Here is a 16,319-nt window from a genome sequence, read left to right on the forward strand (position 1 = left end):
GATGATTTAATTAAACTCTTGCAATTTAAAGAGGTGTTGTGTTGTCTTGTTTTTGTAGACCTGGTCTGATAACTGAAATATTGTTGAATTAAATGGTTGATCCATAAGCTTGCACCAATGTGATCTTGAAAAAGGGATAGTTCACCCATAAATGAAAATTCACCCTCATGCCATCCCAGACTTTCTTTCTTCTGCTAAACACAACTAAGATTTTTAAAAGAATATCTCATCTCTGTAGGTCCATACAATGCAAATGAATGGTGACCAAAACTTTGAAGCTCCAAAAAGCACATAAAGGCAGCATAAAATAAATCAATAAGACTCTTATCAAGAAGCGATATGGTAGGTGTGGATGATAAATAGACCAAAATGTAACTCCTTTTCCACAGTACGTCTTCACACAATCATGATTTCAAGCTTGATTACACTTCTGTTTAATCCACAGAAGACATGGATTAAACCACTGGAATCTTATGAATTACTTTCATGCTGCTTTTATATGCTTTTTTGAGCTTCAAAGTTCTGGTCACCCTTCACTTGCATTGTATGGACCTACAGAGCTGAGATATTCTTCTAAAAATCTTCATTTGTGTTCTGCGGAAAGAAAGTCATACACAACTGGGATGGCATGAGGGTGAGTAAATGATGAGAGAATTTTCATTTTGGGATGAGCTATTAATTTAAAAGACTGCTTGGAATTGTCTTGTATGTTCACCAGGGGGCGCCACAGCTCTCTTAAAATCAACAGCTTTTATGGAATAGTTTGACCCTCATGAAATCGTAACTACTGTGTAATGGTCACAGATTTTCTGAGATGAAAGCACTTTTCCTTTGATCCATTTCTGCACATCAGTACCTAACCAAATTATTTGTTCAACTCCAGTTGAATGAAATGCATGCAGTTTTAGTCTTAAAAACTCATTGAACCATAATTCAGTTCTTAATATCCAATAATATCCATTACTGTAGCAAACTGCCCTAAAACACAGCCATCTTCTGGCTTTGTTGGATTAAAGTCAAAATAAAGTGATTATTTCATACAGTATAAATAAATGTTATTGAAAAACTCCTCCATTAAGCTCAGACGAAGAGTCTGATGGCACGTCAAAATCACTGTCAATCATCTCCACTGTCATGACAACCCATAGAGTGACCCCACCTTTATCTTTTGATACCTACTCAATCTCACACTGAGTTCTAATGATTTAATTAAGACTAATAAGGAATGATTCATGATAATAATTGTGGCTGATATTAGCAGCACTGAGAAAATCTCTTGTGCCTCTCAATGTATATTTTTATTAGTTTAACCAGGCCCGCCGGCAGACCTACGAGAAAAAAAATATTTGTCAATATATTAATAACAAAATTGGTTTCGTTTGAAAGCTTAGAAGCTCTACTTTCTAAAGCATGCATGCATTATGACCAAAACTGAACAAGTGCTTTGAAATTTGCAGACAAATCAGAAGTGCTCCATTTTTATAAATTATAAAAATAATTGCACTGGACATATTATTGCGATCAGTAAAAACATCAAACTCATCATATAGCCATGTGTCATATGTTGTTGGAAAGCTCTCAAAGAGTAGAATACAATCAGCCTATTTGTTAAAAAATACAAAAATATAGCAAGTAATAGCTAAGTGTACATCTTTGACAATTATGTTGGTGTTGCTTATATGGCGTGTATTCGATTATAACTTCACAAAAAATAAATGGAGCATAAAATATAACACCATTACTTAGAGAAGGCGATTATCTTTCAAACGAGTCCACACACAAGGTAATCAGATGCATAGATCATTAGATAATCCACACAAAGCACAATGTTACATCTGGACACCAGGAGATGGCGCCAAATACATGACACAGACTCAATGATGACTCAAATGACACAGAATGAAACACATTCAGTGAAATCTCATTACTAAAATCATGTCTGCTTTGCAAACCATTAGTCATGTTGTGTTTGCATGTGTAATTAGTTCTTATGTACAATTATTATGTTTTAACTTTTGATTGCTTTGTCTTATCTACATAATTTTTTCTCAGATACAGTTGACATGATTGGGTACAAAACTAAAGCGGTTTTTCGGAGCCACCTTATTTACACCCAGAGATGTATATAATGTCAAATAAGAAAAATAAGAAAGAAAATAAACTTTTGGCAAATTTTTCAACAGCTTCTTAGGCTGAGAGTCTCAGAATTTATCAAAAATGTTTTCTTTACAATGATACCAAAATGACCCTCCTTGTTTTTTTTTGTTTTTTGTTTTTGTTTCCTTAATTATAAGCTTTTAATTTTGGGGATGCCACTGAAACAAGAAATCTTTAAAAACACTCTCAGAGCTTAAAGGGTTAAATCTATGTCCGGAATAGCATTTTACCATACTACTTGCTATTCCGAACATAGAATACAGCTGTTTGAAACGTTTTCACATACCATTTAAATAAAAATAATCAATCTATACAGTACACGAAACAAGGCCATGTCGATACTAGGAAGTTTTTGATTGAAAACGCATTAACTTCGCTAGGTCTACGCCTCTCATCCTCACTTGAACGCCGTTTTCCTCCACCAAAAGCTTTGAAAAGACTCTGAAAACGTTCTCTATAACAGCATACTTGATTTTGTGTTTTTAGTAGTGTATATATATATATATATATATATATATATATATATATATATATATATATATATATATATATATATATATATTTTTTTTTTTTTTTTTTTTTTTTTTTTTGGGTTATTATTTAAATATAACTATTTATAATTATTTAATCATTATATATTGCAAATATTTATATATGCTATTAATTGCGATTAATTAATCGACACACCATGTAATTAATTCGCTAAAAAAATGTTATTGATTGACAGCCGTTGTTTTTAGTGGACTCATTTTGAGATGGTAATATTTAAACATTTTTGTCGTCGTGTGTCAACAGTGTAAACACAATAGTGTTTATTCAGTCACAGCTGGATTTTATTGTGAGCTTGAGCTCTGTGAAAACATTTAGCCAAATTAAACGAAATTCTGTATCGCATGTTTTGTCGTGAATTTCATACATTTGTTTAAATTATTTGTTTTGAGTCTGGGTAATATAGAATGGCCTGATATGTTTATTTTTTTCCTAGCCATCCAAGTAATTATGTGTAAATGAGATAATTAGCGAGTGAGTCAGTGCAGGTCAGCAGGGATTTGAGCATGTGAGTGAAAATAAATAAATCCAGACCAACACAAACAGTACACACATCTGTGAGAAAAGTCAGAGAATAACCAGAAGAACAAGACGTACGAAGAAAACAAGTGAAGATCTGTGTGTGTTTACAGTAAAGACTGACAGCCACAGAAGAGTGTTTAACCGCTGTAACAGAAACTCAGCATGTACAAAATCACACACACACACACTAACACTCTTGAAATTCAATTCGACTCTTTTAAAGACCTCATGAAATGGCTTTACAAATACCGTTTTCATTCTTGTGTTTACGTATTTCCTAATGAAATGGGAAGTTTTGGCCTGGCATAATGTCATATCCTTACTTTTTCAATAACCTGAAGAACTGAGCTTTTATCAGAGTTGTAAATCATAATTTAATACCGGCTGTTGTTAGTCAGAGGCCGGTGTTCTTGGGGGAGGGGCATTCTCATTCTAGAGAGCAGTTGATTGGATAAAAATATGTGTAGTGCAAGATGACGTCATCAATCATTTTTGTCCGTTTTCACGGAGAGAAAGAGACTGTAAGTTTTAAATGCATTTATCCGCTAAAAGTTTATTTCATGAAGCATAATAGGACCAGGCGGAATTTGCAGACTTTTTTTTGCATTTTCTGCACTGAGTTTTAGGTACCCAAAGGTGGACTGGCCAGCAGGATAACCGGGACTTTTCCCGGTGGGCCGGCCACGAAACTGGGCCACGATATGCCAAAGTGGGCCGCGATATATTGAAGGGGACTGCAAAATGGTGCCGCGATATGCCGAAGGGGATATCCCCTATTCGACAACTTCACATCGCACCCTCCCCCACACCATCAAATTAACTAAAATATTTCACAAACAAACATGAAAGGGATGGGAAATGCATAGAATGTTTATGAATGACAGATGTCGCAATTCTGCGGAAGTTTTCTGCGGAGTTCTGCACACGCAGATTCCGTCTGGGCAGATGACCTCAAAGCTGATAGAAGTTAAACTAAAAGATTCAAAACTCTATTTTTGATTTTTATAGGGTCTTGAAGTATAAATGCTTATTTATAATTCAGGATTTGTCAAGTTCATGGGAAAATTTTGATTTCTAGGCCTGGAAAACGCATGGAAATTACTATAGTGATTATGATTTTTTTCTGATTTCGTTCTGCTCTCTAATTTGTTGCCATTTTTAGACCTTATTTGAAAAATTTGTACTTTAGAAAAATTATTTCAAGGCTTGTTTTCCAATATAAATATCTAAAACTCCTTTAAAACAACGTACATTTACTTTAGCAGCTATACTGCAGAAGAAAACTTGTTATCTGAGAATGTTGAATATAATATTAAAAATACAAATATTTTAAAATATCTAAAAATCCTTTAAAAAAAGATGCATTAATCTGAGAAGCAGCATATAAGATATTTAGACTTGATATTAGAGAATAGATCTTGAATAGAAGTATATTTTGTCTTTACTGCACTCGCAGAAGTATAAACAAGTGAAAAAATACACTTATATTTAAGATACAGTCTCTTAAAGCAAGTCTAAATATCTTATACGTTGCTTCTCAAGTAAATGTATCTTGTTTTAAGGATTTTTAGACCATTTTAAATGGAAAACAAGACAAAAACACTTGATAACAAGTGTTTACTGAATTAAACTTAATAAAAAGTTTTTTTTTCCCTTTAATTCAGTGAATGTCATTTAGAGGTATTTTTAAAAGATGATTTTGTCCTCTTTATTGTTAGTAAGCACGTTTAATACAGCCTTTTAAGTCGGGGCACAGGCTGAATATTCGGTTAAGAGCTAACGATTAATCGCTGCAATAATCGACGAATAGTCGAATAATCGTTCTAATAATCGTTAGAATAATCGATTATCAAAATAATCATTAGTTGCAACCCTACTGGAGACATCATGGTGTTAATTTGTCAAAATGTGCAGGAACCATGTAAATATAAAAAAAAATATCTCCTCTTACCTGCCTGCCTGTTGTCCTTGGGGAGCTGAGAGATTATTTTTGCATTTCCCCTACTGTGGTGAACTCTATGCCCTCTACACACACACACACACACACACACACCTGTGTCTGTATCGTGCACGCTCACAGGAGTGTTTCTCAGTGGTTCTCTACTGGCTGCATTCATGATATGCGGCTGATGTCTGCTGGTGTGTCGGGTTTGATAAGGAGCGTTTTTTGGAAGACAGATCTGACAGTGTGTGTGTGTGTGTGTGTGTGTGTGTCAGAGGTAAGTTCTGCTGCTTTTGTTGCATTTCTTTTTCTGTGTCTCACAGCACAGCCTTTAAATATAACCTCATTTGACTGCAGTTTTTATTTCTTTTATAAAAACAGTACTCATGCGATACTATGGTAATGTAACAGTATCAGATAAGGTAATACCACGTCACTTTGATATACAGTTTATTAATGTGGTATTTAATATGGTTGTAAAAGAAAAACATGATATTAAATGTTTTTAAGTGTTTTTGCACAAAGTTTACTGATATGAAAAATTGTATTTGGTAAAAATGCTTTTTATTTATTTATTTGCTTTATTTGTTATTTATTTTTAGATAGGCGTACATATTTTAAGATGCTTCTTTGAAACATTCATTAGAAACGCTAGTTAGAGCCCTTTCATACATTTTTGTAAAGCTATTTATATATATATATATATATATATATACACACAGGATATACTGTATATATTTACACACACACACACACACACAACCATATGCCGTTAGAGTTACTATAAAGTGAAAAAAGTACTATGATATTACAATGTTTTTTCATGTACAATATTGTAAGCACTTACTGTAGCACCATGGTATATTTTGAAGTACCATATTATTTCCAGCTGAATCATTGAACCAGATACCAAAATCAGTCAGTTGATTATTTTTATTTCTAGTTATTTTCTTGTCCTATACTCTCTCTCTCTCACTCTCTCTCTCTCTCTCTCTCTCTCTCTCTCTCTCTCTCTCTCTCTCTCTCTCACACTCACTCTCTCTCTCTCTCTCTCTCTCTCTCTCTCTCTCTCTCTCTCTCTCTCTCTCTCTCTCTCTCTCACTCTCTCTCTCTCTCTCTCTCTATCTTTTTCTCTCTCTTTAGGGCAGTAGGTCATGTTGTAACTGAAGCCCGTCAGTGTGATCGTTGCCATATGCTCAAGAATGAGTGTTCAGATCTCTGGCAAACTCTTTTCTTCTGCTCACCCTCTAATTTACTTATATTACAGTTATTTCGGATAAACACACACAGACACACATCTGCCTTTTACTCAACACTCTCAAGGGCTTTTGTGTGTGTTAAAGGACATTATGTTTTTCAAATCTAAGCGTGTGTGTGTGTATTTTGTAAGGTAGTTGCGTCTGACGGTTAGTGGCATTTTCCTCAAAAACAGTACAAAATAGTGCTAGAAAAGAGGCATTTAAAAGAGGTGCTTACTCTTTGGAGCCTTATCTCCAAAATTTTAGACTTGCGTGAATACAGTTTAAAATCTTGATTTGTGTGGTTTTGTTGTCTTATAGCGATAGATGGTAATTGAAGCCAAACTATCCCAACACTAAAGTACAAAAACAAAAGTATTTTTCTCAAAAGTATTGTTTCATTAACCATAATAATATTTTGAGTTTGTCTGTGCCTCTCCTGCATCAAACGTAACTTCTATTATACATTTTTTTTTTTTTTTTTTTGCAGTCACCATTCCAAAACCTCTTCCTGCACCATCCTCCTCCTCAAACTCCAAACCAATGCGGCGCTCCATGCCGCCTCCATACCGGCTGCCGACACCTCTTCCCCAGCTCCCTGTGAGGAAGGGCATCAGGGGGCGTCGACCAAAGAGCGAGACCATCGCGCTGCTGAAAGCGCTGGCAGCTTCCACCGCTACCCAGGACGCAGAAGCACCAGAGGGCGCCACACCTCAAACCACGCCTGTCTCTGAGCTCACACCACGCCCGTATAAGAAGAGGGGACCCAAACCTGGCAGCAAGGTAACACTAGAGAAGATTTGAGTGTATTTATTAAAGACAGTCACATTTGATAAATTTGTTGAGTGTGTAATTGGTGAAATGCTGTAGCTGAATGTGTATTTATTTATATTTCTCAGAGAAAGCCCAGATTTCTCCAGAGCCCCATGTCTATAACAGCGACTTCAGAATCCAGAGTGCCCACGACACAGATGCCCAGCGATGGACACTCTCCTCTGAGCTCCCCCTCATCTGTGGTTTCAACCGGTAATTGAATGTGTTCACTCACAAATGCAACCTTTAGTATTCTGCATACCAGCGAACAGGGTAATGAGATCTTCATCAACATATAATCAGAGAATATAAACACACTAATTATACTATATAACCAGAATAATAATTATATGTAACCACAAAAATCAGTCTCTATATCTGCAATAATCAGACTACATAACTGCAATTATCAGACTGCACTATCACAATAATCAGACTTTATAACCACAATAATATGATTATATAGCCACGATAATAAGACTAGCTGTACTAATCAGCCCATATAACCACATTAATTCAACTATATATCTACACTAATCAGACGACAATAATCTGACTATATAGCCACTTTAATAAGACTAAATATCCACAATAATTAGACCACAATGATCAGATTATATAACTACAATAGTCAGGCTACATAACAGCAACAATCAGAGTACTACACAAAAATCAGACAATATACAGAGTGATCAGATGACAATAATCAGACTACTTAACCACAATAATCTGACTATATAGCCACAATAATCAGACTATCTAGCAATACTAATCTGAATATATAACCACAATGATCAGGCTGCATAACCGCAGTAATGGGGACCACATAACCGCAATTGTCAGACTACATAACCACAATAATCAGACTATATAATCACAACAATCAGACTACATAACTAGAATAATCAGACTTTATAACCACAATTATCCGATTATATAGCCACAATAATAAGACTAGCTGTACTAATCAGCCCATATAACCACATTAATTCAACTATATATCCATACTAATCAGACGACAATAATCTGACTATATAACCACTTTAATAAGACTAAATATCCACAGTAATTAGACCGCAATGATCAGACTATATAACTACAATAGTCAGGCTACATAACAGCAACAATCAGAGTACTACACAAAAATCAGACAATATAGAGAGTAATCAGATGACAATAATCAGACTACTTAACCACAATAATCTGACTATATAACTAGTATAATCAAACTAAATATCCACAATAATCAGATGGCAATAATCAGACTACATAACCACAATATAACCACAATAATCTGACTATATAACCTCAACAATCAGACTACATATCCACTATAATCAGATGACAATGATCAGACAATATAACTATAATAATCAGGCTACATAACTGCAATAGTTAGAGTACAATAATCTGACTACATAACCACAATTGTCATTCTACATAACCATAATAATCAGACTCTATATCCATAATAATCAGATGGCAATAATCAGACTACATAACCACAATAATCTGACTATATTACCACCATAAACAGATTATATAGCCATGATAATAAGAATATATATCCACAATAATCAGACAATTTAACCACAATACTCTGGTTACATAACCAGAATAATCTGACTACATAACCACAATTTCGGACTATATAACCTCAATAATCACACTATATGTCCAGCATAATCAGATAACAATAATCAGACTATATAACTAATATAATCAATGGCTACACTATTCGGACTACATAACCGCAATTGTCAGACTTTATAACCATAATAATCAGACTGTATATATCAACCATAATTAGATGACAACAATTAGACTACATAACCACAATAATCTGACTATATTACCACCAAAAAGAGATAATATAACCACAATAATCTGGCTATATAGCCACAATAATCAGAATATATAGCAATGCTAATCTGAATATATAACCACAATGATCAGGCTGCATAACCGCAGTAATGGGGACCACATAACCGCAATTGTCAGACTACATAACCACAATAGTCGGACTACATAACCACAATAATCAGACTATATAATCACAACAATCAGACTACATAACCACAATAATCAGACTATATAATCACAACAATCAGACTACATAACCAGAATAATCAGGATATATAACCACAATAATCTGACAGTGCGCTATACGACCACAGTAAGGACAATAACGTTGTTTGGATTCATTTTAAGAATGTGGGATGTGTTTCTGCACAGTATTGTTCATACATGCATGTCTCTGTCTATCCCTCCATCAGTGTGTGTTTATGTGAACAAACACGGGAACTGCGGGCCTCATCTGGACCGGAAGCAAGTTCAAAGGCTGCCGGATCATTTCGGACCAGAGGCCGTGAATCTGGTTCTGCAGCAGACGGTCCAGGCATGTCTAGACTGTGCATACCAGCCCAAAGTGCTTCTGGGATGCCTGCAGAGTCAAGGTGGCGGAGGAGAGGTGGTCAGAGGTACGAACATATTTAAAGTGATAGTCCACCCCAAAATAAAAATTCTGTCGTCGTTTACTCACCCTCATTTTGTTCCAAACCCATATGACTTTCTTTCTTAAAATGATTACAAACTTTTCATAAAATCATTACGTATGATTTTATTAACACTCTTCTGTGGTGAATTCGTTAAACAGTTGCACCACTGTAGCTCACTGTATTTCTGCACAAAAATCTGTATATTATGCATTAACCAGCCACAATACAGTTAACCAATTAAGTTGTTGTCATTCTTGTCAATGCAAATGCACCTCATTTCTATGTAAATTAAACTTTTTATAGAATGTGTCTTATTAACTAAATTGCCTGCTGCAGTTAATTCTATGCTGCTTTCCACGGACGGTAAACTATTTTATGTAAGAAATTTAGATCATACCAGCAGTAATTTATCAAATCATGATCACATGATGAAGAGTGTTTGCACCTTGCAGGTTGTGTTCATTTCTGGGGTGTGTTTGCAGTGTTATCTTGTTTGCATAATTCCTTCAATGGATCGGGTGCTAAAACATTGCAGGCAGTGCATGGAAGATAAAGTGCTATTAGTGTGCACAATTTGTTCTTTGTGAATCCCCCCCTCTGTTGTAATATTATTGTCATTTCTCTCTCTTCAGTCCGAACAGATGGCGGGACGCGGTTGGTGAAGCTTCCGTCTGCGTCCAGTGCTGCGTTCGTGTTGCGTTTTCTGGAGCTAGTGTGTCGACACCTGCAGTGTGATAATCTGTTCAGCAGTCAACCGTTCAGTCCACACAACACATATGACCGTGCTAAATCAGGTACACAGACACAAAACACTAGACCAAACATCATGGCTCTGTTCCAAAACCTAGTGAGCTGCCTGTGAAGTGTGGTTTTGTTTGTGAATAGTTAAAAGAGAAGATGGTTTCATGTAAGTTTGTTTGTAAATTAAAGAGGTGCTGTTGTTCTTTGTTTGTGTAGTTAAGAGTTTTTGTTGTTGTTTGTGTAGTTAAAAAGGAGCTGTTGTTGTTTTTATGCTTGTTTGTTTGTTTAGTTAAAGAGGAGCTTATCTTTTTTGTTTCAGTGTATGTAAAGAGCTGTTGTTTGTTTGTGTAGGTAAAGATGAGCAGTTGTTGTTGCCTGTTTGTTTGTTTAGATAAAGAGGAACTGTTGTTGTTTGTTTGTGTAGTAAAGAGGAACTGTTGTTGATTGTTTGAATAGTTAAAGAGCTGCTGTTTGTAGGTGTAGTTAGAGGAGCTTTTTGTTTGTGTAGTTAAAGAGCTGTTATTGTTTTTTGTGTAGTTACAGAGGACCTGTTGTGTGTTTGTATAGTTAGAAATGTTTGTTTATGTAGTTAAAGAATAGCTGTTGTTTGTGTAGATAGAGAAGCTATTGTTTGTTTGTGTATTTAAAGAGGAGATGTTGTTTGTGTAGTTAAAGGAGCTGTTGTTTGTTTTTGTGTCGTTAAAGAGAGGATGTTGTGTGTTTGTGTAGTTAAATATATGTTTTTTGTTTATGTAGTTAAAGAGGAGCTGTTGTTTATTTGTTTGTTTGTTTAGTTAAAGGGGAGCTGTTGTTTATTTGTGTATTAGAGGAGCTGTTTGTGTAGTAAAAGAGGATCTTTGTTTTGTTTGTTTGTTTAGGTAGTTAAAGAGGAGCTGTTGTTTGTTTTGTTTGTATAGTTTAATAGGAGCTGTTGTTGTATGTTTGTTTGTTTGTGTTGTTAAAGAGGAGCTGTTGTTTATTTGTTTGGTTTGTATAGTTAAATAGGAGCTTTTGTTTGTTTGTGTAGGTAGAGGAGCTGTTGTCTTTTTGTGTAGTTAAAGAGGAACTGTTTGTTTGTTTGTTTGTTTTGTTTGTATAGTTAAATAGGAGCTGATGTCTGTTTGTTTGTGTAGTTAAAGAGGAAGTTTGTTTGTTTTGTTTGTATAGTTAAAAATGAGCTGTTTGTTTGTGCAGTTAAAGAGGAGCTATTGTTGTTTGTTTGTTTGTTTGTATATTAAATAGGAGATGTTGTTTGTGTAGTTTAATAGGAGCTGTTGTTGTTTGTTTGTTTATGTAGTTAAAGAGGAACTGTTGTTTGTTTGTTTTGTTTGTATAGTTAAATAGGAGCTGTTGTCTGTTTGTTTTTGTTTTTGCAGTTAAAGAGGAACTGTTTGTTTTGTCTGTACAGTTAAATATGAGCTGTTGTTGTTTGTTTTTGCAGTTAAAGAGGAACTGTTTGTTTGTTTTGTCTGTACAGTTAAATATGAGCTGTTGTTGTTTGTTTTTGCAGTTAAAGAGGAACTGTTTGTTTGTTTTGTCTGTACAGTTAAATATGAACTGTTGTTTATTTGTTTTTGCAGTTAAAGAGGAACTGTTTGTTTGTTTTGTCTATACAGTTAAATATGAGCTGTTGTTGTTTGTTTTTGCAGTTGAAGAGGAACTGTTTGTTTGTTTTGTCTGTACAGTTAAATATGAGCTGTTGTTTGTTTTTGCAGTTTATGAGGAACTGTTTGTTTGTTTTGTCTGTACAGTTAAATATGAGCTGTTGTTGTTTGTTTTTGCAGTTTATGAGGAGCTGTTTGTTTGTTTTGTCTGTACAGTTAAATATGAGCTGGTGTTGTTTGTTTTTGCAGTTAAAGAGGAACTGTTTGTTTGTTTTGTCTGTACAGTTAAATATGAGCTGTTGTTGTTTGTTTTTGCAGTTAAAGAGGAACTGTTTGTTTGTTTTGTCTGTACAGTTAAATATGAGCTGTTGTTGTTTGTTTTTGCAGTTAAAGAGGAACTGTTTGTTTGTTTTGTCTGTACAGTTAAATATGAACTGTTGTTTGTTTGTTTTTGCAGTTAAAGAGGAACTGTTTGTTTGTTTTGTCTGTACAGTTAAATATGAGCTGTTGTTTGTTTTTGCAGTTGAAGAGGAACTGTTTGTTTGTTTTGTCTGTACAGTTAAATATGAGCTGTTGTTGTTTGTTTTTGCAGTTTATGAGGAACTGTTTGTTTGTTTGTTTTGTCTGTACAGTTAAATATGAGCTGTTGTTGTTTGTTTTTGCAGTTTATGAGGAACTGTTTGTTTGTTTGTTTTGTCTGTACAGTTAAATATGAGCTGTTGTTGTTTGTTTTTGCAGTTGAAGAGGAACTGTTTGTTTGTTTTGTCTGTACAGTTAAATATGAGCTGTTGTTGTTTGTTTGTTTTTGTAGTTAAAGAGGAACTGTTGTCAGAATCGTCGTCTCTGAACAGAGGTGTGAAACGGATCTCCAGAGATTCTCCGCCGTATAGCGCTCCTCTCTCTCCAAAACTCCTTCACACAGACACACACCCCTCAGAAGGTACTCAAACAGTATGTGTGTGTGTGTATGTATGTGTGTGTGTGTGCGTGCACTCTGCTTCATGTTCCACTCAATGTATTTTTCATTTTTTGAACAGGCCTGCCTAAGTTAATGCATTACTTTTAAGCTTAATTAAACATGTTTTATGGATTATTCCAGGTTAAATACAACTTGATTTCGAATTGTTCCTCATTTAGTAAAAATGAAGGAAAAACTTGTATACAGTTATGCTATAACAATCAAAGTCTAAGGGGTGAATACACAGGACTGTGAAAAAACATTTAAAATATGAATTTGTCATACTGTTTCAATAGTATAACTCAAGTAACTCTTGAGAAGTGCAAAATGAGATATTTTGATCTGATAGGTAAAATTAATCAAAAATTCATTTAAAATAGAATGACAGCCCTATTATAGTTTACTTATAAAAATTTGAATGTTTTTTAATTATAAAGAGAAAAATAATGTGTGTGGGTGTGTCTGTGTGTGTGTGTGTGTGTGTGTGTGTGTGTGTGTGTGTGTGTGTGAAGCGGAGACACTTCCTCCCGAGGAGAATGGCTTACTGAAGGAACAGCGCTTCATGGACTCCGCCTCCAACTCAATGACGCCCCGCCCACAGACCTCGAGAAGCACCTCAGACTATCCGTCTCCACTCAGCAGCCCGTATTACCATGGCAACGGCCCACCCCTGCGACGACAGGCCTCCAACCCCCCCACACAGACACACAGACGAGTGGAGGGTGTGTATTTGTACATCTAAATTTTGAGTTTGAAAGCTACAGTTTGTCATATACTACATGAAGCTTTTATATTTCAAAAGAGCAAGAAAAATAATGCACATGAAATGATTCCTTTAAGGCCTTCATGTTTCTGTAACACTCATATTGAAGTCTCAGATCTTAAAAAAGGCCTGCAGGAGATCAGAAAACAAGACAGAGAAAACTGCATTATAGTAATCACATTAGCTTTGCTGCAAATGAAATCTCTCTCTCTCTCTCTCTCTCTCTGTATTTAGCAGCCAGCTCTACCACAGGTCCTGAAGCTGCGGCAGTTCGTGACGCTCCCAGAACCCCCGGTCGGAGTCCCTCGTCCTGGTCCATAGAGGAAGTGATGCAGTTTGTGCGAGACGCTGATCCAACAGCTCTGGCTCCACACGCAGAACTCTTCCGAAAACATGTGAGTGATTTTATGTCCGACTTTCACGCACTCGCTGCTCGGATTATTTCTAACTTTAAATAAAATGTAGTTCTTGTACAGCGACATGTATCATGTGTGTTTAGACTGACTCAAGTTCATCTGTCTACAAACACAGATACTGTCTGGACAAATTCACATCTGTTTCTACACACACACACACACACACACACACACACACGCACAGACTAAATAAACATAGCAATGCTACTAAATTAACTAAATTTTTCAGTAGCGTGATAGTAGCTCAGCGGTTTTCAGTGTAGCTTTTCCAGTAACAAGTAGTGGTGTAGTGTGATAGTAAGCATCTAATAGAGTCTTGACTCTATTAGTGTTTTTATTCATTCATATTTTCCATAGGGATTTCATAAAATCGTTCATAAAAGAGTTCTAAGTCATGAAACCATCCAACCAGCTGCGATGTGAATCACAACATTGTTAACTTTGATTCATAGCAAAAAGTATTTGAAAATCGCACAAAAAGACTTAATGCCTTGAATGAACTACAATCCCATTAAGCATTGCGAATGACTTAATCCAGTAAAAAACAATGAGAAAATATAAAACTGTTGATTTGAAGTTGTTTATTATAAGTCTAGAAACAATGCATTTTAAGTTTATTGCAAAATATTCAGATATATACAAATATATAAGTAGTGTCTAGTAGGGATGCACCGATGTATCGGCTGCCGATAATTATCGGCCAATTATTGACCAAAATAAAACCATTAGCATATCGGTTATAAGCATGAAAACGCGATATGAAAAACCGAGAGTTTATTTATAATTAATTGGTAACACACGTTGTAAAAATTCTATGAATTTAAATGCACAATCCAGAAATAATAATAGCCACAATATATAGAATGGTTGGCACTCCTAAGAACATGTAATATTTCATTTTTATTATTTCTCATTCTCACATTAATGCGTAAAAACCATCATAATCGAACGTGACAGTTGTATAAATGGCACTTATCTATAGGTTACATGAGGGAAACCATTCAAAACGCTTTGAATGTTTTCAGTTTTTATTCTTTCTTGTTTTCGTGTTCTCATATTTAATTTTTATTCTTTCTCATTCTCACGTTAATGCGTAAAAACCACCATAAACGAACGTGACAATTGTATAAACGGGACTTATCTATAGGTTACATGAGGGAAACCATTCAAAACGCTTTGAATGTTTTCAGTTTTTATTCTTTCTTGTTCTCGCGTTCTCATATTTAATTTTTATTCTTTCTCGTTCTCACGTTAATGCGTAAAATACACCATAAACGAACGTGACAGTTGTGAAAACGGCACTTACCTGTAGGCTACATGATGAGGGAAACCATTAAAAATGCTTTGAACAGTTTAAATTTTTATTCTTTCTCATTCTCATACAATTTTATTTTTTTATTTTTTGGGGGGGGTGTGTTCCCTTTTTCATCCAGTTTGGAATGCCCAATTCCCAGTGCGCTTTTAAGTCCTCGTGGTCGCGTAGTGATTCGCCTCAGTCCGGGTGGCGGAGGACGAATCCCAGTTGCCTCCGCATCTGAAACCATCAACCCGCGCATCTTATCACGTGGCTTGTTGATCGCATTGCCATGGAGACATAGTGCGTGTGGAGGCTTCACGCCATCCACCGTGGCATCCGCGCTCAACTCACCATGCTCCCCACCGAGAACAAACCACATTATAGCGACCACGAGGAAGTTACCCCATGTGACTCTACCCTCCCTAGCAACCAGGCCAATTTGATTGCTTAGGAGACCTGGATGGAGTCACTCAGCATGCCCTGGGATTCGAACTAGCGAACTAGCGAACTCCAGGGGTGGTAGCCAGCGTCTTTTACCACTGAGCTACCCAGGCCCCCCTTCTCATTAAATTTTTTTTTCTTTCTCATTCTCATGTTAATGTGGAAAAACCACCATAAACAAGACATGACAGTTGTGAAAGCAGTACTTTGATATAGGCTACATGATGAGGGAAACCATTCAAAACGCTTGAAACCAACAGACTTTGACTTCTGAGTCATCGATATAATATCCATTAATGCTGCATTTGAAATTACGTATTAAAATTGTAAAATGGCCTTGCGCAATTACTTAATCTGAAAAGGTTGAGTTGTAAAATACA

The 16,319-nt window shown here is 35.6% G+C and overlaps 1 protein-coding gene across 2 annotated transcripts in view; it reads left to right on the forward strand.

Moving 5' to 3' along the window:
* Window positions 1-16,319, forward strand: part of LOC127420306 (sex comb on midleg-like protein 2) — a 39,704-nt gene that overhangs the window by 16,922 nt on the left and 6,463 nt on the right. Inside the window, exons 8-14 of one of the 2 annotated variants that reach the window (XM_051662496.1) lie at window positions 6,899-7,191; window positions 7,308-7,434; window positions 9,498-9,701; window positions 10,352-10,513; window positions 12,876-13,004; window positions 13,535-13,744; window positions 14,020-14,180. In XM_051662496.1, coding sequence (XP_051518456.1) covers window positions 6,899-7,191; window positions 7,308-7,434; window positions 9,498-9,701; window positions 10,352-10,513; window positions 12,876-13,004; window positions 13,535-13,744; window positions 14,020-14,180 — 1,286 coding nt within the window. The remainder of the gene's footprint in view (window positions 1-6,898; window positions 7,192-7,307; window positions 7,435-9,497; window positions 9,702-10,351; window positions 10,514-12,875; window positions 13,005-13,534; window positions 13,745-14,019; window positions 14,181-16,319) is intronic. The other variant, XM_051662497.1, reaches the window with a different exon arrangement.

This window comes from Myxocyprinus asiaticus, chromosome 29 (genome assembly GCF_019703515.2).
Source record: "Myxocyprinus asiaticus isolate MX2 ecotype Aquarium Trade chromosome 29, UBuf_Myxa_2, whole genome shotgun sequence".
NCBI lineage: Eukaryota > Metazoa > Chordata > Actinopteri > Cypriniformes > Catostomidae > Myxocyprinus > Myxocyprinus asiaticus.